This window comes from Callorhinus ursinus, unplaced genomic scaffold (assembly GCF_003265705.2).
Source record: "Callorhinus ursinus isolate GAN/ISIS: 27379988/994484 unplaced genomic scaffold, GSC_fseal_2.0 scaffold8, whole genome shotgun sequence".
Classification (NCBI taxonomy): domain Eukaryota; kingdom Metazoa; phylum Chordata; class Mammalia; order Carnivora; family Otariidae; genus Callorhinus; species Callorhinus ursinus.
Genome location: NW_027397070.1, coordinates 48,837,568 through 48,858,689, shown reverse-complemented (window position 1 = coordinate 48,858,689; position 21,122 = coordinate 48,837,568). Strand labels below are relative to the sequence as shown.

General features: G+C 46.3%; 1 protein-coding gene across 8 annotated transcripts in view; it reads left to right on the top strand.

The window, feature by feature from the left end:
• The window catches only part of POMT2 (protein O-mannosyltransferase 2), a 49,731-nt gene that overhangs the window by 7,796 nt on the left and 20,813 nt on the right, over positions 1–21,122 (top strand). For 6 of the 8 annotated variants that reach the window (XR_012379094.1, XM_073895637.1, XM_025869564.2 and 3 more), the window contains exons 3-9: positions 5,230–5,334; positions 7,336–7,444; positions 9,188–9,296; positions 10,873–11,032; positions 12,358–12,464; positions 13,136–13,218; positions 15,750–15,859. Coding sequence is in view for 7 of the 8 variants with exons in the window: in XM_073895637.1 (XP_073751738.1) it covers positions 5,230–5,334; positions 7,336–7,444; positions 9,188–9,296; positions 10,873–11,032; positions 12,358–12,464; positions 13,136–13,218; positions 15,750–15,859 (783 nt within the window). In the remaining variant the exon portion in view is untranslated. The remainder of the gene's footprint in view (positions 1–5,229; positions 5,335–7,335; positions 7,445–9,187; positions 9,297–10,872; positions 11,033–12,357; positions 12,465–13,135; positions 13,219–15,749; positions 15,860–21,122) is intronic. The other 2 variants (XM_073895638.1, XM_073895640.1) reach the window with 2 other exon arrangements.

Below are 21,122 nucleotides of genomic sequence, written 5' to 3'. Positions count from 1 at the left end.
TATACTAAAAACCACTGAATTGTACACTTTAAAATGGTGACTCTTATGGTATATTAATTTTATCTCAATTCAAAAAAGTAGACAGTGGAGAGAAGGAATATGTTGCATAAAGCAGAGATTGCTGAGAGGTTCTGATTGTCTACAGGGGAGCAAAACTCCTTTTCCTCCTTCCCACTCCCAGCAGGTCCATTCTTTGGCCTGTACCTCTTACATGTTTTACAATTAGAAATCCCACAGTGAGAATTCATTTTACTCCTCTAAAAACAACGACCTCTGAGAAGGCTAATGGATCAGCCCTTTCTTCCTAATGGAGGCTAAGATCTTTGGTACCAAAGGGACAAGCATTGGTCTGTTAAGAAGCGGAGGTGTGATCTTGGAGCATGGAGTAGTTGGGGATAAAGGCGGAGGTGAGGGGAGGCAGGGCTGGTGGTCTGTGACAGGTGGGCTTAGGGGCACGAGAGCATTGGATAGGGACCAGAGAGGGGTGGCGAGGGAGCTGGGATAGTGACCTATTTCAAAATTAGCTCTGAGCCCAGAGCTGGAGTAGAAAATATTATGCCTCTCCTGTCTCCTTTATAAGATAACAGCAATAAAAATCAGAGCAATTGAAAACTTAGTCTGTTCTTGTCACTTTTAGTATATTATCTTATGTAATCCTCAGAGTAACCTATGAAGTAGGTACTGTTGTATCCCCATTTTGCCAGTGGGGAAAGTGGGGCACAGAGAGGAAAAGAAGTTTGCCATAGGGAAGAAAGCTAGTAAGTGGCAGAGTCAAGGTGCAGGCTGGTTTAACGTCTACTCTCTTAACCCTTACATCACGCTGCCTCATGATACTTGCCTTGCCCCACCACTTGGATGATATCTATTAACTACCGTAGGAATAAGCAATAGAATGTGTTGAATGTTTGCACTGAGCTAGCCCAGGAACCAGGACCCCTGGTGGAGGAGATTTTTTTTTTTTTTCCAAGGAAAACCAGCCCAGTCTTTCAGCTGGGGACTGCCTGTCTGTGTTTGGAGTCCCCTAGTGCTGAGCACAGTGAAGGCATGCATGTGGAACACTGGTGATGTGTTTTTACTTACGCCTCCCCTGGTTCATATCTGGTCCCTGTGGGCAGGGAAAAATGTGAGGCTTCTTTCTAAGGCTGCCCCTGGGGAGTTCGGTCCGTCTGCCCCCCTAATTTATCTCCTGATGATCCTGTGCTTTACCTGATTGAAAGAGAGTGATGAACACAGCAGCTTTCATAGGTTCTAAGGCCAAGCCAGTGAAAGAATCAGAAAGCCCCTTGAAGTTGTGAATGGGAGTTTTCTCCTGCAGTACTGAGGCTTCTAGCTGTCATTCCACGCTGGCTCCCAACCCTGGAGGAAATAGAAATGCCTGCGCAGAGTGAAACATTTGATCAGCACAGAAGGAAGTCAAAGGTCAAGAGCTACCTCTCCCCACATTTCTATTAGTTTCTTATATATGTTTTCTTAGAAATTCTTTTTTTTTCAGTTGTATACCTTTATTTAACAATCAGTGATTAGTTCTCATCCACATTAACTGTCTGTAGATTTTTGAAAGTGGTGACAGGTACATAGGTAACCAGTGTGTAGAGCTTGTCTGGTGAATCTTCATCCTCACGTTTTCTGGACAACCGCACACGGATATGGTATGGAACATTCCTTATTCCTTTGGCCCAGACAGCTTTGTCGAGCCTGGTGTCAATGCGCACTTCTGGAGTTCCCATCTCTTTCGTGGCAAATTTCCAGATCTCTTTTGAGTTCCCGAGGGGCACGCTTCTTGAAACCCACACTCCATGGATGCGCTTGTGAATGTTGATGGTGTATTCTCTGGTCACTACTTCGTTGATGGCAGGACGGCCCTTCTTCTTCTCACCACCCTTCTTCGTGGGAGCCATTCTGCCGGGCCCTGGTTGGAAAGGAAGAGAAATTCTTTATATAGGGTGCCTGGCTGGCTCAGTCGGTTAAGTGTCTGCCTTTGGCTCAGGTCATGATCCCAGGGTCCTGGGATGGAGCCCGTGTCAGGCTCCCTGCTCAGCGGGGAGCCTGCTTCTCCATCTGCCTGCCACTCTGCCTACTTGTACTCATGCTTGCTCTCTATCTCTCTCTGTCAAATGAATAAATCAAATCTTAAAAAAAAAAAAAATTCTTTCTACAGGGCGCCTGGGTGGCTCAGTTGGTTAAGCGTCTGCCTTTGGCTCAGGTCGTGATCCCAGGGTCCTGGGATTGAGTCCCACAACGGGCTCCTTGTCAGCACAGAGCCTGCTTCTTCCTCTGCCCCTCCCCCCGCTCGTGCTCTCTCTCGCTCTCTCTCTGTGCTCTCTCTCTCTGACAAATAAATAAATAAAATCTTTAAAAAAAAGAAATTCTTTTACAGATATGTGAGTATATTTACAGGCGTGCACAGGAACAACTTATATATACAAATAGGACGAGACTAAAATTGTTCAGCAGCTTATATTTTAAACATGATATATCTTTTTTTTTTTTAAGATTTTTTATTTATTTATTTGACAGAGAGAGACACCGTGAGAGAAGGAACACAAGCAGGGGGAGTGGGAGAGGGAGAAGCAGTCTCCCTGCTGAGCAGAGAGCCCGATGTGGGGCTCGATCCCAGGACCCTGGGATCGTGACCTGAGCTGAAGGCAGACGCTTAATGACTGAGCCACCCAGGTGCCCCTAAACACGATATATCTTAACTTCTTTCCACATTAGCACATAAAAATGTACTCCATTTTTAAAAAATTTATTTCATTTTATTTATTATTTTAATTTGCATATTGTTGACACACGATGTTACATTAGTTTCAGGTGTAAACCATGGTGATTGGCAAGTTTCTATGTTATGCTGTGCTCACCGCAAGTGTAGCTGCCATCTGTCCTGTTCCATCACTACTCCGATGTCACTGACTGCAGTCCTCATGCTGTGCTTTCTATTTCCGTGACTTACTCATTCCATAAATGGAAGCCCGTATCTCCTACTCCCCTTCACCCGTGTTGCCCATCCCCCACGCCTTTCCCTCTAGCGACTACAGTTTGTACTCAATATTTATCATTCTGATTCTGTTTTTGTTTGCTTATTCATTTTTTTAAAGATTCCATTTATGAGTGGAATCATATGGTGTTTGCCTTCTCAGTCTGGCTTAGCATAATACCCTCTAGGTCCATTCATGCTGTCTCAGATGGCATGATCTCAGCCATTTTTATGACTGTTGTGCTCCATGCATTTTAATGGCTATATATTATTCCATTATACAGATGTGCCATAAATTATTTTACCCATCTTTAATTTGTGGACATTTATGTTAATTCCAATTTTCAGCCATTACAAAAGATTTTGCAGTGAACATCCTTGTACATTTATCTTTTCATAGTTGTGCAGGTGTATCTAAAAGGTTCTTAGCAGCCAAACTAAAGAGTCTAAGGATATACACATTTAAATTTGTGTTAGATATCGCTATGTTTTTCTTCAAAAATATTGTAGTAATATATATTCCCACCAACAGTGTATGAGGGTTCTTGCTCCCCCACACCATTGCCAGCACTGGTGTGATAATACTTTCAAAACTTTGCCAATTTGAGAATAAAAATGGTGTGTCACTGTTTTCATTTGCATGTCTTTTTGAGTTGGATTGAACATTTTCTTCATATGTTTATTAGTCATTATTTTGTTTTCTCTGAATTTGTCCATTATTCTAGTAAGTTCCTTATTGATTTGAATGAGTTAGTGAGGAAATTAGGGCTCAGGGCTACTTTTAATCTTAAGGGAACCGAGAGGGAACTGAATTTCAAGTGCCTGGTAAGGGCTTGGCATAGTGCCAGATGTTTGACCTATTGTACTGTCTCTGATCCTCACAGCCTCCCCTGCCACCGCAAGGGAGATTTTATTACTTATCGCTCAGACATTAATAAGTACTGCCGGCAATCAGCTGAGATGCAAACCATCAGTGCATTTTTTCACTCTACCAGACCAGCCAAGCAGTCTGGGAATTTATACCAGCACCAGGCGAATTTGTTCTCTGAGATCCCAGGTGGGAAGGGGCATGCATTTGTTTGTCACCTGTCAGTTTTTGTTCATCTGGGTGTTTGGATGGCTCTGTCTTTTCAATACCTTCTCTTACTCTATGTTAAATTAGTTACATTAACTTCTGATCCCTAGGATTTTTTTTTTTTTAACAAGGCTTTATAATCATTTATTGTTGAATTTTGGCCTCTATTCCTTGACGTGGAACTATAGAGGGTGACTTTGGTTAGAGCTACTTATAGTAAAAAGTGAGCTGGTTCGTGGTCCAAACCCAAGCCCCACAAGCAGTGTTGCAGGGAGGGGCTTTCTTAATACAGCCAGTATATTCTGTCCCTCCACACAGCTTAACTGGAGCACAGGGGTCTGGGCCGGGGGGCCCGGGGCTGTTAAAAATGCTTGGTATTTGCTGACAGTTTTTATGGCTTAGCAGCTTCTGATTGCTTGTGTGGAAAAGAGACTTTTACACTGTTGAAAGATGAAAAGATAGAAATGAAGAAGCTGATCTTCTTGAACGTTTTGAAGGATTCACAAATCTCAGTCTTAGTGTAATAGTTGATTTGTTCTGGTTTGGAATGTGCCAAGGCTGCCCTCCTTTGAAATATTGGAAAAAGGAGAAACTGGTCTCTGGCCTTTTGGTATTTTTTCCCCTGGGACTTTTCTCCTCTGGGGAAACGTGTCTGTCTTAGCATCCTCCCCCCGCCCCCCCACCCCCCCCACCCCCGCCGTCTTCCTTTCTGCCTATTGCTGGTGTGGAACTCCTTGGCCACTTTTCCCCCTCCTCATTCTAACTTGGAACCTCATTTTCCTTTCAGAGGGTCAGTCTCCCAGGAATCAGCCCCTGCCCGTGGCCTCCCCCATGGGCTGTCATGTTTTATTTCATAGCAAATGAAAGAAGACTGAATGAGAGAGCCCTTCCTGGCCCTGCCCTTCGGATTGTGGGACTTTTTTCTTCCTAAGTATTCAATCTGCACTATTCCCAAGAACTTGGCTTTAACACAAGAGAGGATTTGTTTCAAGCAAAGAGCTCTGTAGACAAAAGATTCTTTGCTCTGCAACAGCTGCAGGAGAAAATGTCACATTGGCAACTCCTGTGAACAGTTATCAAGGGAAGCCAAAGTCTGGGTGCAGCTGGAGGGAAGTTTAGGGGACAGAGGAATCTTAAAGGTCTCTCATCATCTTTTTGTTTGTTCTCCTTCTCTCCTCAGATGCTGATAGGTCTTGCTGGCTACCTGAGTGGGTATGACGGGACTTTTTTGTTCCAGAAGCCTGGGGACAAATATGAGCATCACAACTACATGGGAATGAGAGGAGTAAGGCTTCCTGACTTACTCTAGACTGAACCCTGGGGCCACACTCAGTCAGAACTTACAATTGGAAGCCCTGGAGTGGTGGCAGGTGTAGACAAAGGGACTTTGGGTGGCAGTGGGAGGGGAGGATGATTGGACCCACATCCTGTAGTAAAGATTTAGGTGTAGAGATTCAGAACTGTGGTAGGTAAGAAGGGGAGGGGAGGCCACAGATAATACAGAGATTTTGTGGTAGAAGCAAGCACACACTGTCACCTATTGCCCAGCCATGTGAGGCTTCAGACTTCAGGTTGGAGAGCAACCTAGGACCCGGGCAGCCAGGAGGCTCCTGCAGCCCTGACATTGGCCTCAGCACATTCGCAGGCCACACGTCATTCCTCTCCATGGCCACAACTGCTGGAGGATTGCCTTCCTCTGAGGGTCCTTAAGATCTCAGCATCCCATACTCCTGACACCAGGTTCCTGCTTCTTTCCCCATGAAGGTTTCAGGCACCCAAAAGGGGTTTTCCAGTCTTGTAGAGGAGGCTATATGTTTGCCCCGAGTTGCAGCACCAGCCTTGATAGAGCATCGCCAGGCCTAAGTACCCAACTTTGTGGGGACCCCTTATCTGTAGCTAAATGAAACCTGCAAAATCTGACTTTGGACATGGAGCTCTCAGAGCAGGTTGCATTTATTTACAAGCTCCTTTCCTTAAGGAGCTCAAAGCACTTTAGATAAATGCTGTGTGCTTATTTGAGCTAATCATTGGGTGATTTGCATGGTCATATTGTACTATATTAAATAAGGATTGCCCCAACCCTTGAGTTCACATTCTGAAGTGGTTCTGTGTCTTCCTAATGACTTTTGAACATCACATAGCATATGTAATTAGATAGAGGCCTGACTCACTGTGGGCTTGCTGTGGAAATCGACAAGGCCAAATATAACAGCCTTGTTCTCTTTCACACTAGGGCACATTGCTTGCTTGCTTTTTTTTTTAATTATTATGTTATGTTAATCACCATACATTACATCATTAGTTTTTGATGTAGTGTTCCATGATTCATTGTTTGCATATAACACCCAGGGCTCCATGCAGAACGTGCCCTCTTTAATACCCATCACCAGGCTGACCCATCCCCCCACCCCCCTCCCCTCTAGAACCCTCAGTTTGTTTCTCAGAGTCCATCGAGGACACATTGCTTTCAATTGACAAAAAGTGACAACCCAATTGTGAGAGTTTCCATTTCCCTGGGCTTGTCTATTTACTTGTGATGGACAGGGTAGGGAGGTAGAGCGAGAGCTGGTGGTTCCAAACAAAACAAAACAAAACAAAACAAAAAACAACTCTCCAGATACTGAAGTTTCAGATACTGATGTTTCGGATAGTTTTTTTTTCCAGAATTAAAATGCAACCTGTAGATTAAAGAGTGATTTCTGTTGTGATTGAAGGAAAAAGCCAAGGGAGAAATAACAGAAATAATAATAGAATTCTCTAGAATATTAAAACACCATAGACAGGTCTTTCTCTGCTTGTACCCACAGTTTTGTAGTAGAAGCTAATGTTTATTGAGTACTTTGTGTGTGCTAATAAAATTAGCCCATTTAATCTCCAGAGAAAACTCCATGAGGCAGGAACTAATTTTTCATATGACACAGACGAGGAGGCTGAGATTCAGAGATGTACTGTTTTAGTCACAGCTACAAGTTGATGGGGCAGTCCAAGCTCAGAGTCCCCTACTTGAAACCATGTGCCATCCTGCACACACCTCCTTGGCTGAATTTTGCTAATTTCGTGTCAGTGTTCGAGGTGGTGCTCAATGGGCACATATATGTTGCTTGATTTGATGATTCACTGTCACACCATCCCTTTCTTGTTTATAGATATTCTAGGTGATTTCGGGTCACGAGGTCATGCCTGCACCAAGGGTCCTCCATTTTAAACATTAGTTTGTACCAAGTCAAGTAGGTCTCTGATGCTTAGCTTAGCTGGCTGTTTGACTGCTTTTCTTTTCCTTCCATAGTTCTGTGCTTTCCTTGGTTCCTTGCTGGTTCCCTTTGCCTACCTCACTGTATTGGAGCTGTCCAAGTCCCTCCCCGCAGCACTGCTCACCGCTGCCCTCCTGACCTTTGGTAAGTTGTCTTATACCCATGTTTCTTAGGAAATTGCCACATTATGAGTGTAGTTGGAAATCAATACATTTAAGGATCCTATCCATGGGGCCAGTGGTTAAGTAACTTTAGGATTGGCTAAATGTATTACAAATCTTATTTTCTTCACCAGTGATACTACATATAAAAATAGCTGTGTGTAGCAAACCTTTATATTATTAGAGGGTAGTGCTCACATGTGTAATCCCAAAGAATAGATTATCTCCAGGTTATCCACATTTGAGTTTGGTGTGGATAAGAAGATAAATTTGTGTGTGTGCATGTGTATATTTGAAGGAGGCTTATGGTTCTAATTCTGCTTCTCTCAGGCTACTATCCAGGTCTCTCAGGTTACTAGAAGTTTGCACTCCTTAAACTGATTTCAGCTGAATGCAAGGGCAGATGTCTCAGAAGTAGCTGGGTGGCAGGAAATAGCAAAATGGGAACTTTATTTTCTGTGGATAATTCCCAGCTGGATAAATGAGAATTGATCTATAGAAATTGATTCTGTGCTATTCTGATTTTTATTAAAGTGAATTCATGACCTCATAGAACTGAACATTTAAAGAAGTCCAGGCCAAGTTAGGTGGGTATTTCAGATGTAATTCTGGCTTTGTTTTGACAAATATGTTGCAAGATTATAGGGCCTCTCTGTAGAGGATTGGTGGGTTTTTCCTTGTATCTTTAATTTCCCTTTTCAGTTATTCATCCTCTTCCTTTATTTTTTTTATTCCACAACTGTTTTTCAAGCATCTCCTCTGTGCCAGGCCACTTTTCTGGGCCTCAGAGGATATGCTGATGAGACACTGTGCTGTCATGGAGCTTACCTGCTAGTGCGGCGGATGATAAATAAGCAAGTAGATTATAAGTCTGAAATGTAACAACATAAGCTGTAGTGCAATGTAGAAAATAGAGTGGGGTAAGGGAGAGAGGAATGGGGAGGGAGTCTCTTGTAGGTAGGGTGGCCTCAGTGAAGCAGAAGATTAAGGCATGCAGAGATCTGAGTGAAGCGTGTTCAGGCAGAGGGAACAGCATGTGCAGTGGTCCTGGTGCAAGGCAGCATTTGGTGGATTCAGGGAACAGCAAGGAGGCCAAGTGTGGCCAGAGTGGAGTGAGTGAGGCAGAGGGTGTTGGTGGAGGAGGTTGCTTAGGGTGGGAGATCATGCCGGCTTTGGCAGTCATCATGAGGACTTGGTTAGTCTGAGTGAGATGGCAAGACATTGGAAGCTTCAAGCAGTGGCTTGATGTAATGAAATTTTGTTTGAAGAACAATCACTTGGGTGCCTTTGCGGAGAATCAGCTTCCAACAGAGACTTCATGTATAATGCTAAGACTCTATGCTAGTCTTACTATACTTACCTATACTTCCTAGGTATAGGTAGTCTGTGGCTATATAAGCAGGGTGGCAGAACTCCCATTTTGATGGTGGAAATGAGGAAGAGCCCTTGTCTCAGGACTGCTCTATCTGATTGAATGACAGGGTCGTTTCTTGGGTCACAGGCCCGAAAGGAGTGTGAGATACAGTTTCCTATCCCTGGGCTCTGATGTATCCCAAAGCTATGGCCTTCCACCTCCCTGATGACTCAGTGGCTCGTCTGGTCTTGACTGCATAAATGCTTACATGCAATTAAGTATAAGGGGCACTGTTTCTTATTGTTGGGGTGTTTGGTTCTCAGGGGGCCCATCTCTGATTCCCTTTTTGACTGCTGAGCTCATGTTTTTCAGATACAGGATGCCTTACTCTGTCCCAGTATATCCTCCTTGACCCCATCTTGATGTTCTTCATCATGGCTGCCATGCTGAGCATGGTCAAGTACAACTCCTGTGCCGACAGGTCAGAAACACCATCTCTGCGGGCTGGGCGTTGGGGGTCAGAAGCTATGGCAGCTCCGGAATTTCTGTAATAACCAGGGACAGGGTGGGTGCCTATAGAACTTGTCTTGAAGCTGCACTTAAGGCAAGCATACTTTTTTTTTTTAAACTTAGATTGTCCACTTTAGATCATAAAAATAGATTTTAATATGTTTTCTAGACATACTTTTTTTTTGTTTTGCATAAGACTGAAAAAATGTCAATGATCTTTTTTAAGAATATTCTAATGGGTGGATTTGGGTAGGGGTTTGTGGATATTATGGAAGAGTCCTAATGCCTTCCCAGCCCACCATCTTCTAAGCTACCCCTTGGTACCAGCGCTGGTTAGAGATCCCAGGATAACTATCCTTTTCACATTCTCTGTCCTAGAGGGGAGGGAACCAGGACAGAAACTGCCTGGGAGCTATTTGTCTCCCTGCCCTCAGTGGTTGCATCCACTCCTGACCTAGTGACAGGAATAATTTATATAAAAGGTTGGCTTAAGCAGTCCATACCAGTCAAGAGGATCTCTGCAGGCCCTGGTCAGTTCTAAAGCTGTTCTGGAGGGCCTGGTCTTCTTCCAGAATGGTCTTTTGCAGATCCTCCTTTTGCCTCTGAGAGAGTAGAGTAGGTCATTCATTCTATTCAAACCGAAAGAGCTGGCTCCGCCTAGGCTTTTCTAGGAGTCAGCTTGGTTTCACCATGGCCAGGCTCATTAAATTACATTATGCCCATAAAGCCGGATCCAGTGACTACCATCTCTCCCTGGCTTTGGGTGGTCGTCTCCTCCTACCACGCCCACCTCCACCTGCCATTTCTTGAATACATACTATGTGCCAGGTCCTGTGCTAGGAGCCGGAGGCACAGAGGTATATAAGTCTCGCAGTTCAGGGGCCTTCAGTCCGCCAGAGGAGGCAGCCAGCTAATGGGAAAATTGCAGCACCGAGCACTGGGTGCTGTAAGGGGAGCAAACCTCGGAACCGACTGCCAGGGTTAGGACTGTGCTCTGGCGAGTGCTGGCTGTCCTGCTTGCCCTCTCTGTACCTCGGTTTCCTCCTGTGGGAGAAGGGGATAATAATAGGACCTACCTCCGTGGAGTTGCAGTGAAGGTTAAAGTGTTTATATGCGTCAAGTGCTCAGAACAGCACCTGACACATAGTACGCACTCAATAATTGCCAGCTTCCCAAGGGCCACAGGCAACCCCCAGGAGAGAGAGGGCTGACTTAATCTGGTGAGCTGCTCTGGATTTGCCTTTTCCTTCCACCTGAACAATAAGCCTCTTGTTTAATTTGAGCCCTGTACTGAGCCAGGAAAGCTATGGCCCCTCTCCCAGAAAAATATCCTACTCACTCTCACATTGCTTCCTGCGGTTTCGGGAGTTCCATAGCCGCATGCTCCTTGAAGCCACGCCACGGTCTCCTGAGGTTAGAAGCCCTCAAGAAAGAGGGCAGGCATGGCCTCTCAGGGTCACAGAACCTCTGCCCTTCCCCATTGCTGCTCTCGTTTTTGAGTTTGGTTCCAGCTGCCAAACTGAACTCTGTGTCTTGTTGGTTTTCAGGCCCTTCTCTGCCCCCTGGTGGTTCTGGCTCAGCCTGACTGGCATTAATCTGGCTGGTGCTTTAGGGGTCAAGTTTGTTGGCCTCTTTATCATCCTGCAAGTGGGGTGGAACACCATTTCAGACCTTTGGCACCTGTTTGGAGACCTCAGTCTTTCAGTGGTGAGAACCCAAGTGCTTGTAGAAATGTCTTTGCTCCCTGGTATTGCTCAGCAGAGCCAGTGGCCTTTCTCTGCCTCTGCTGCAGGTGGTGGAGTGGCTGTATTCTGGCCTGAGGTGGGCTGGCTCTGGCCCTTGTCTGTAGGCAGCATGACAACAGGAAGGAGGCCATGCTCGGAGGCTAGAGAGGTTTAAAGGGAGAGGATGAACTAACATCCTTGGCATTTTCTTTTGGCATTTGTTTCTGCGATGTTTTTTAAATGCTCTACAAACTACCCAGTCACAGAGTCTGTCCAGCTGGGCTCATGCCAAATATATGGCAGACACTAGCTGCATGGGATCTTAGGTAAAACGGGTAGGATGACTTTCCGAACTCACCATTTCCTTTCGCGGACCCAGGGTCTCCAGATTTGGAGGCCAGGAAGGGCCTTTAGAGTTTATTAAAGTATTATTTACTAAGAGCTGGTTCTGTGCTAGGCACTGTGCAGAGTGCTTCACCTTCACTGGCTCATTTACCTCTCCTAACAGTTCTGTGAGGTAGGTAGTTATTACCTTCTCTTTACAAATGAGGAAGTCCAGACCCAGAGAGGTAATAATGTGTCCAAGACCATACGAGTAAAAGGTAGATGTAGGATTCAGACTTAGACGAGGCTGACTCCAGACCTGACCTACTTTGCCACAAGGCTTCACCATCACCTCTGAACCAAAGTCTCGATAAGTTCATTTATTCGCTTAGAAAATATAGACAGACTACCCTTTAAGTCTGAAACACCGAATATGCAGATGAATAAAACAAGGATTCCTGCCCTCCAGAGACAATGGAGGGAGAGAAATAAGTAAACAGGTGATTACAGTCCAGCCAAAAAGTGCTGTGAAGGGCACGAGCCCAGGTCAGGTGGTCCAGGAAGGTTTCTCGGGGGGAGGGGGAAGCCGAGGCCTGAGATGCAGATCAGGAACACTTATGCCTGTGACGGATGGGGCTGGCACAGTACAGGAAGCGTGGGGACCGTGCGGGGAACACAGTGTGACTGGGATATAGAGGGGACTGATGAGTGATGAGGCTGAAGATGCAGGGATGGTCTGGGGTCCTGGGTGAAGGCCTGCACAGGCAGCAGAGGGCTGGCCCATGTTCTCCAGCCTGCAGCGCTGCAGTGGTGGGGTGTCATGGAAAGGCTAGGGTTTCCACGTATTTTTTCTTGTTGGCTCTTAGTTTTTCAATTTTTTGTGATTTTGACTTACGCATAAAAAGTTACATGTAACGCGCATAGGAGGTATAAGGTAGAATAAAGCCCCATATGCCCAGCGCTCCAAACTGGCTCTGTTCGCAGGTGACTGTGGGGAAACACCTGACCGCTCGCATCCTGTGCCTCATAGTGTTGCCGCTGACTCTCTACACAGCCACTTACGCTGTTCACTTCATGGTGCTGAACAAAAGGTACAGCAGAGCCTTTCCAGCCTCTTGCTTCCCGTCTCCCTCTTGCCTCTCAGCCTGTAGGTGGGGTGTGTGATTTCCTGGGTCTGTGGTTGCTATGTTCGACGGACCTGGTGGGTTTTATCTGTTCGTTTCCTCCTGTGTTCTGTCTTCCGGGTATCCAAAGGGCTCAGAGAAGCCAGCACCCTGGCGTGAAGGAAGAGGAGAACTTCCTAATAGCCAAACTGCCCCTTATCCCTAAGCAGAGTCCCTGTGCTTCACAGGGATGGGTAGAATAAGGTGTGCAGTTGGAGGAGGGTGACAATCACAGCAACACTAGCCGAGGCTCACGTTTAATGAGAAGCGACCAAGTGTCAACATTTTGTACATATTATCTCACTTCATCATGATTGTTTTTGAGTTCTTTTGATTTTTTTTAAATCCCCAATTTATAAATGAGAATTGAGGCTAAGCAAAGTTAGGTACTTCTGAAGGTCACCACCTAGCTAGTAAGTGGCCAAGTTGAGATTTGGACCCGGTTTCTCCAACTCCGTCACCTGTGTCTGTCCCATGATACCACACTGCCCCTCCGGTTGTCTTCTTTTAAACTAGTTGCACAAGGCTCTTCCTAGGGTTCCCAGGAAATTAGAATTTCTCTCCAGGACCTTGTCTGTCTTCTGCTCCTTTTCCCACAGTGGTCCTGGCGATGGCTTCTTCAGTTCTGCCTTCCAGGCCCGGCTTTCAGGCAACAACCTTCACAATGCTTCCATCCCCGAACGTGAGTATCTCTTGGCCTTTATGAAGGTAGAAGGGCAGAAGCCTTTCTGGGTGGGTGAATTGGAAAAGACAAATATGATAGCCTGTAGATGGCAAACTGGGAGAAACATCCAGTTAGACCTGGTATGAGCCCTCAAGAGAGTGATTTGGGACACAGGACGTGCAGCCCTGAGCAGCAGGCTCTTTGACTGTAAAGAATAACTTTTCCCTTGTGCTGCGGAAGCATCTAAGTCAGCTCCGTGGGAAGGCAACCAGAGGAAATCTGGTGAAAGGACAAGGCCCTCTGCTGCTAATGGTCAATTTCCACCATCGTATTCTGTGACTCACATCCAGTCCTTATTCACAGATCGTAATGGAGCACATCTTAGCCATATTGGAGCCTGTAAATGGATCCCTTCCAGAGTAAAGGATCTGGTGACCCTGTGTGTTAAGTGTATAAAGAGGAAACACAGCGCTGTGGGGATCAAAGGGTGCAAGAGATCATTTCTGCTAGGGAGTTGGAGGGCATCAGAGGTACATAGAGGGAGATGCCGTGGAGTCCAGCCCTGGAAGAATGGGTAGATTTGAACAGATGGAGAGAGAGGAGAGGGCATATGGGGCAGAGGGGACAGCAAGATCAAGGCCAAGAACAGGGCACAACGTAAGGTACAGAGATTATCCCCAGAAAAGTACTAGAAGATAAGGCTGAAAGGATAGGTTGGACCCAGATTATGAGGGTTTGGAACGTTTGGGTGAGGTGTCTGACTTCATTAAACAGGCAGTGGAGACCCAGCGGAGGCCTTTGAGCAGGAAGGAGGACAGGAAGGCTGGGGTCGTAGGGAGGTGACACTGATGGCACAGCGCAGGATGGCTAGGGAGGGGATGGGACTGGAGGCAGGGGATCCCCTCTGGAAAGCTATTCCGGGTACTTGAGCTGGGCATCATGGTAGCAGCCACAGGAGTGGGGCAGATGGGCAGGGACAAGGGAGATTAGACATGGAAAGAGAAGAGGAAAGATGTCACTGAGGACTTGAGCCCAGGTAATCGTTCCTTGGAGGCACAATGTCTTCTAGTCTCTCCAGTGCCTTGCACAGTGTGTAGGACACAGGGGGGCCCACCAAGACTGTGCATAGAATGAGAAATAGGAAAGCAGGTTAAAAAGTTGGTTTAGAAAGCCAGATACTGGTTCCACTGTAGAGAGGTTGACTTTGAGATGCTTGGGGAAATCCATGTAACAGGGCAGCTGATGTTTTCGGAGGAGGAATCACTCAGCCAGCTAAAGGGGGAAGCAATACCGTGGCAGTGGCTGTGACCTGTAAGGAACCTGTAGAGAGAGAATGAGAACTGGGCTGGCTGAGGTCAGGTCACTGGGAGTGCAGGAGGGAGGGGGTTAGGAAAGGAGGCTGCAGAGGACAGTCCATCAGGGAGTGTGGGTTGAGAAGGGGGAACAAAGCATTTCCAGAAGCAAAGGTGGTCAGCAGTGTGCGGGGCTGCATATGTTGGCCTGCGTGAGAACGTAGAAAAATGGAGTTGTGGGGTTTTGCTACATTTGCATTTGCAAACCATTTTCATTTGGTTTTGCAAATGCCTACTTGTTATTTAAAAGGCCTAGCTCACTGTGATCTCTTCCGGCAAGCCAGCCTCTTCTTACTCTTTGCATGAGAATTCGTCCTACTCTGCTCTGGGCTCCCACCATGTCACACATTGTCACTCCTTTGCTGGAGCATTTGCCCACTGTCCTGTGCTCATCGGTGTGTGCAGCCATCTTCCCTAAGACTGGGCTCGCCCAGGGCCACACAGCCAGGCCCCCTCCACCTTTGGATCCACTGTGTAATTGGTACGATCTGTTGACCAAATGAACGAACAAAGGAAGACTGGAGTAGCCTCTCCCTGATGGAACGAGACATGTTTCAGCGGACTTGAGAATGGCAGAGCAACCAGATTACAGGGGACTGAGAAGAGGGACAGTAAGGAGGAAAGAGGCTTCTCAGTTACCAGGGCCTGCAGGCAGAGGGGATGTTCTTGGGTAAACTGTTTACTTTTTTTTTTTTAATTCAGAATTAAACAAACAAACCCAAACACCATTGAACAACTACTTTATGTAGTATTAGATTCAAAAGGCTCAAAAGGATTTCACAAAAATGAAAATTATCTTAACAGTCTATCATAATATTCTGTCTATCTTGAAGAATATTCTAGGTAAGACATGAAATGCTTCTTTCTTTGTTTATTGTGTTTAATGTATGTATAGACTTTGAAGGATGGGCGGTTTCTAATCTTTTGCTATTACAAATAGTGCTTTGATAATACCACTGTTAATACCAGCGCTTCTTCTGAAGTCCTGAGGAGGGAAGGGAGGTGAGGGCACCAGTGAGACCCTGTAGTGAACTCCCACTTGAGTTGACGCCATGGGAGCGAGAAGGTACCTGTGCGTCTCGCTTTAGGCGGTGCTGGGCCCAGTGCAGTCTGTTAGAGGCTTAGTGGGTCCTGTGGCTTCAGAGGCCCCTCCTAGTCACAGGCCAACTCACACCCTACATTGTTCCTTCCTCCCAGATCTGGCCTATGGCTCCGTGATCACCGTGAAGAATGTGCGGATGGCCATGGGCTATCTCCATTCCCACAGGCACCTCTACCCCGAAGGCATTGGCGCCCGCCAGCAGCAGGTCAGCAAGCTTCTTGTACTGTGTACTGCAGCAACACCAAGCTGTTGGCCGGGACAGAACCCGCTCTTCTCTTTCTTGCTCCCGTCCTTTACCTGCGCTGTTTTCCCTGCTTGAATCAGTCTTACTCCTGCACCCTGCTTCTCTTTCCTCTGGGTAACTCCAGCTTCTTTAGGCTTCAGTGCAAGTATTCCCTCTGATTACCGTGACCCACCTCTACTCAGTACCAGGTAGGTGCCTCTCTCATGAGAGGCTTGCCTGGCACGCTTTGTAAGCCTGTGCAGTTACCCTTTTCACATGGAATTGTGAGTGCTTCCTTCCTCCTGTCTCTTTGCTACTCGATTGCTAGCTCTTGGAAGGCTCAAGTGCCCGGCACAGTGCTTGGCTTGACATGGATGACAGTCAAGTGTTGTGGCTGTAAACACAGACCTGGATATCAGGCTATGTTATCTGGGTCTGAATCCTGGTTCCACCAGAGTATGACTTTGAACAGGTTACTTGACCTTTCGCTGCTTCAGTATCTTCATCTTTAAATTAGGGAAAATAAATCGTGCCCTTCTCCATCATAGGGTAGTTGCAGATTAAAAGTATGAAGTGATACATGTGACGTGCATCCTGGGGGATTAGCCATGAGTATTACCTGAATGAGTGAGCGACACTGTGTCTGTGTTCGTGTCCACGAGTGTTGGGTGTGGCTGTAGTGGGCAGTGCATGAGAGGGAGAAGCAGGATGTTGGAGAGGTTGGGGAGGCCAGGCTGTGCAGAGGCTTTCCGTGTTACAGAAGATTTGACTTCGTTCTGTGGGCACTGGTGAGGCGTTGAGATCTACGAAGGCATGATAAGATGTGATTAGATTTTTAGGTTAGAAAGAAAACTCCAGCAGGAGGGTGATAGATTGAAAGGAGGGGCAGATTGGAGTTAAGAAATGACTTGGGAGGCGATAATCATGACAGAGGATGGTGAATAGAGGCAAAGACCATGAATAGAGGTGGGAATTGATTCAGGAAACACTTCACAGGTCAGTGTCAGGGCCCCATCACTGGTGGCTGTCAGAGACTAGCTATATCTAGGTCTGTAGGTTGAAGGTCAAGGTGTATGTATGATAATGCTATTGCACCATAGTCAGAAATGGAGGAGGAAGAGTAGCTCTGGAGATGAGAGAGTTTCCTTTGTGTATTGTAGGTTTGGGACTTGTCTCAGGAAGGAGATCTGAGTGTGTAGCATATGGGTGTCAGTGACACAGTGGGATGGGTGGCATTGCCCAGGAACGGTGCACAGAGGGAGGAAAGCCAGTGAAGGAGCCCTGGGGGGCAGCAACGCTTAGGCAGTGGTGAAGATGCTCCCAGGCCGCTGAGAAGGAGGGTGTGAACAGGGAGGTGGGAGGAGAGCGCAGGGCAGACAGCACCCCCAGGGGGATGGTGCTCAGCAGTCCAGGTGCTGCAAAAAGGTGGGGGCCTTTAAGAAAGAGGCCTTTCAACGACAGTAAAGGGGGCCTCATCTCTAAATGGGATTGCTTCTAAGGAGTGGTGAGGCCCCAGGTCTCAGCTGCTGTGACAGGGAGGAGAGGAGACGGGAGGCATGCAGGCTGCAGGGCAGGCTATTGTGCTGAGAGGCTTGGAGTGATGTTTCTCTTCTGGCAGAATGACCAGTATTTTTACTTGGCAAAAAAGTTTTGCTTCTCAAAATTCGTAATTATTATTTCCTTATTTACTAGTTCACCAGAGAGTTGACCCAGAGGGTTGGGTTTTAGTATCAGTTTCCCATTCTTGATTCTCCACTTGTCTCAAGCACTTTAGGACCCACTGGAGAGCTTTTAAAACATTCCAGTGCCTGGGCACCACGCAGCAGCCCTGACTCCATTGATCCAGGAGGAGGCCCATGCATTGTGCCTTTCTGCTTTGCTTTGAAATTCTCCAGAAAAGTCTAATGGATAGCCAGGGCAGAAAACCACAGCTAGCCCTTCCGTGGGAAGCGGCAGCTGTCCTGCAGAAGGTGAAGTTACAGACGTGGTGGCCAGGAGTGTTTACACTGTGCAAAGGAAGAGAAGGACCCTCTTACGCTAGTCCTGGTGTTACACACTTGCAGCCCATGCATGAAGGTGTGAAGTCACGATAGTGGTGTAGAGAGAGCATGTGGGGTCAAGGCATGGAAGAGTCTGGTTCTGTCATGGCTGAATCTCACTGAGCCTTTCTCAGCCAGTTTCTTCATCTGCCAACTGGGGGGTTGGACTAAACCACTTCTAGTGGCCCTCACTGCCCTGGAGTTTAGCGTCTTGTCAACAACTCTAAGTGTCCATTTTTTAATATTTTTAAAGTATAACATTTATAAAATCAAATTGGGAAATAAAGAAAAGTAAAAAAACCCAGCAAACAAAAAAACCCAAAAACCAAAAGCTACACGTAATTCCAGAAGATCAGTGTTTACCCACATAGTTCGGTGTACAACATTCTATTGTTAGAGGATACCGGTGTTTCTAGGAGACCTTGTGTTGTAAAAAAAATCCATTGTAAACACAAATGTTTCTATGGGAAAAAGAGGCCATGGGCTGTACTCATAATAAAGAAGTAATTTTTCTAGTAAGTCTTGTTTAAAAAATGCACAGAGTACACACACACGAGTACCACAAAATCTTTAAGATCCTTAAGCAAATCTAAACCAGTGGACTCTGTATACCTTTGTTTAGGAGTATGAACTTAATTTCTCTATGGCTGCCAAAATGTTTTAGTTTCTATTATATTCTTCTTCTTTTTTTTTTTTTAACGTAGGCTCCACACCAGGCTTGGAGCTGGGCTCCAGTGTGGGGCTTGAACTCATGACCTTGAGATTGAGACCTGAGCTGAGATCAAGAGTTTGACACTTAACCGACTGAGCCACCGAGGTGTTCCAATTTCTTGTATATTCTTAATACCATCATTCCTGACTTTTTTCTGAGAAAGTAAAAGCCACTGAAACAAAGCAGCCATAATACATACATAATTTTTTCCCTAAACGTTGATTCCAAATCTCTGCAAATAAATCAGTCATGTTTTGTCCAATTGGAGTCATAAAAACTCACTTTGTATATATTTCTATTGTTTCCGGGTATTTGTGTTCTTGTTTATATAATTGGCATAATTGTATGTGTATAGTCTCTATTCTGGGAGCATTGGAGTTAGCTGCCTTGGTTTGAATCCTGTCTCTCCACTGATAGGCTGTGGTGACTTGGAGCAAATTACTCAACCTTAGTTTCCTTGTAAGTAAGGTGGGGATAACCGTAGTACCTACAGCAGAGAGAGGAGACTTGCCCAGTGCTTAGAAAGGTACCTGGTGGTAAATGGCAGCCGTTTTCAGCATCAGCATTTTATAAGCCTTTTCCTGTGCTAGTAAAAAATGCTGAGAAACATTTTCTGTGGCTGTGGTAATATTCTGTCCTGTGGACATATCATCATGTGGGCTCTTCCTTTATTATTGAACATTTATTCTGTTTCTAAATTTTTGCTATTAGATTCATCACAGCATGACATGCATGTTCACATGCATACACACACACACATTTAATTTTTTAAAAATCAGTGTCTAGGGCGCCTGGGTGGCTCAGATGGTTAAGCGTCTGCCTTCGGCTCAGGTCATGATCCCAGAGTCCTGGGATCGAGTCCCGCATCGGGCTCCCTGCTCCTTGGGAGCTTGCTTCTCCCTCTGCCTCTCTCTCTCTCTTTGTCTCTCATGAATAAATAAATAAAAATCAGGCAAGATGGCAGAGGAGTAGGAGACCTAGATTTCGTCTGGTCTCAGGAATTCAGCTGAATAGGGATCAAACCATTCTGAACACCTACGAACTCAACAGGAGATCGAAGAGGAGAGTAGCAACAACTCTCTGAACAGAGAAGCGACCACTTACTGGAAGGTAGGGCGTGTGGAGAAGTGAATCCGAGGCGATATTCGGGAGGAGAGACGGCGGGGGAGGGGCCTCCGCCGGCCGCTTCTGGCAAGTGATAGAGCCGCGGAGCACAAAATCGGACCTTTTAGAAGTTGGCTCGGCAGAGGGACGTCGCTGCAGTGGCTAAGCGGGGGGTGGAATCCTCCCGGGACAGTGTGGTCTCAGGACCCTTGGGGTCACGGAGGGACCGGGGGTGCCTGAGTGCGCCAGAGCTCCCAGGTATCAGAGCGGGGAAGCCGGCTGCAGAGACGGAGCAGAGTCGCGGGCTCTCAGCTCGGGGTTGCCATAAACTGTGATCTGCGGCCCAGTCGGGGCACGGCTCCCCCAGCAGGGACCCAACAAGCAGCAGATCCGGGGAGACTCCCCTTCCTTCCCGGGGAGGAGTGGTGCGGGAACGCACTGCAGGGATCTGCTGGGTTTGGAGACTCCGTGCGGGGTCGGGTGCCAGAGATAGCAACGCTCGATCACAGGCCGGGTGAGCACGGAGTGCAGCCGGAGACCGGGGACACGGGAGTGACTGCTTTTCTCTGGGGACACACTGAGGAGCGGGGCCCCGAGTTCTCAGCTCCTCCGGGTGGAGATTGGGAGGCCACCATTTCTGCCCTGGTCCTCCAAAGCTGTACCGAGAGCTTGCAGGGAACAAAAGCTCCTGAGAACAAACCGGAGCAGCTTCCTTAGCCCGGACTGACAAGGGCGGGGCAATTCCGCCTCCGGCAAAGACATTTGGAAACCACAGCAACAGGCCCCTCCCCCAGAAGATCAGCACAAACAGCCAGCAAGCCAAGACCAAGTTGATCGATCAAGGAGAATGGGAGAACTCCAGCGCTAGGGGAATACTGCACATAGATTCATGGCTTTTTTTTTTTTTTTTTTTACCATGATCCATTATTTCATCAAAGTTAATTTTTTTGACTTTTTTTTTATTTTTCTTTTTCCCTTTTTCAACCAACATCTTATCAATCCCTTTTTAAAAAAAAAAAAAACTTTCTATTTTTCATTTTTAGAGTCATATTTTATCCCTTCATAGTAGTTACCCTTATTTTTGGCATATATATATAAGTTGTTCTCTCTTTAAAATTTTGAGGTACAGTTTCTTCTAACAGATCAAAATATACCCTAAATCACTAGTGTATGGCTTTGTTCTAGTCTCCTGCCTGATCACATTCTCTCCCTTTTTCCTTTTTTTTTTTTCTTAAATCTTCTTTCTTTTTTCAAACAACTTATCTTACCAAGTCCTTTTATAAAATCTTTTATAATTTTCATCTTTACAGTCATCTCCCATCCCTTCATTGTATCAACCCTTATTTTGTACATATATGTCTTTCTTCCTTTAAAATTTTAGGAGGCACTT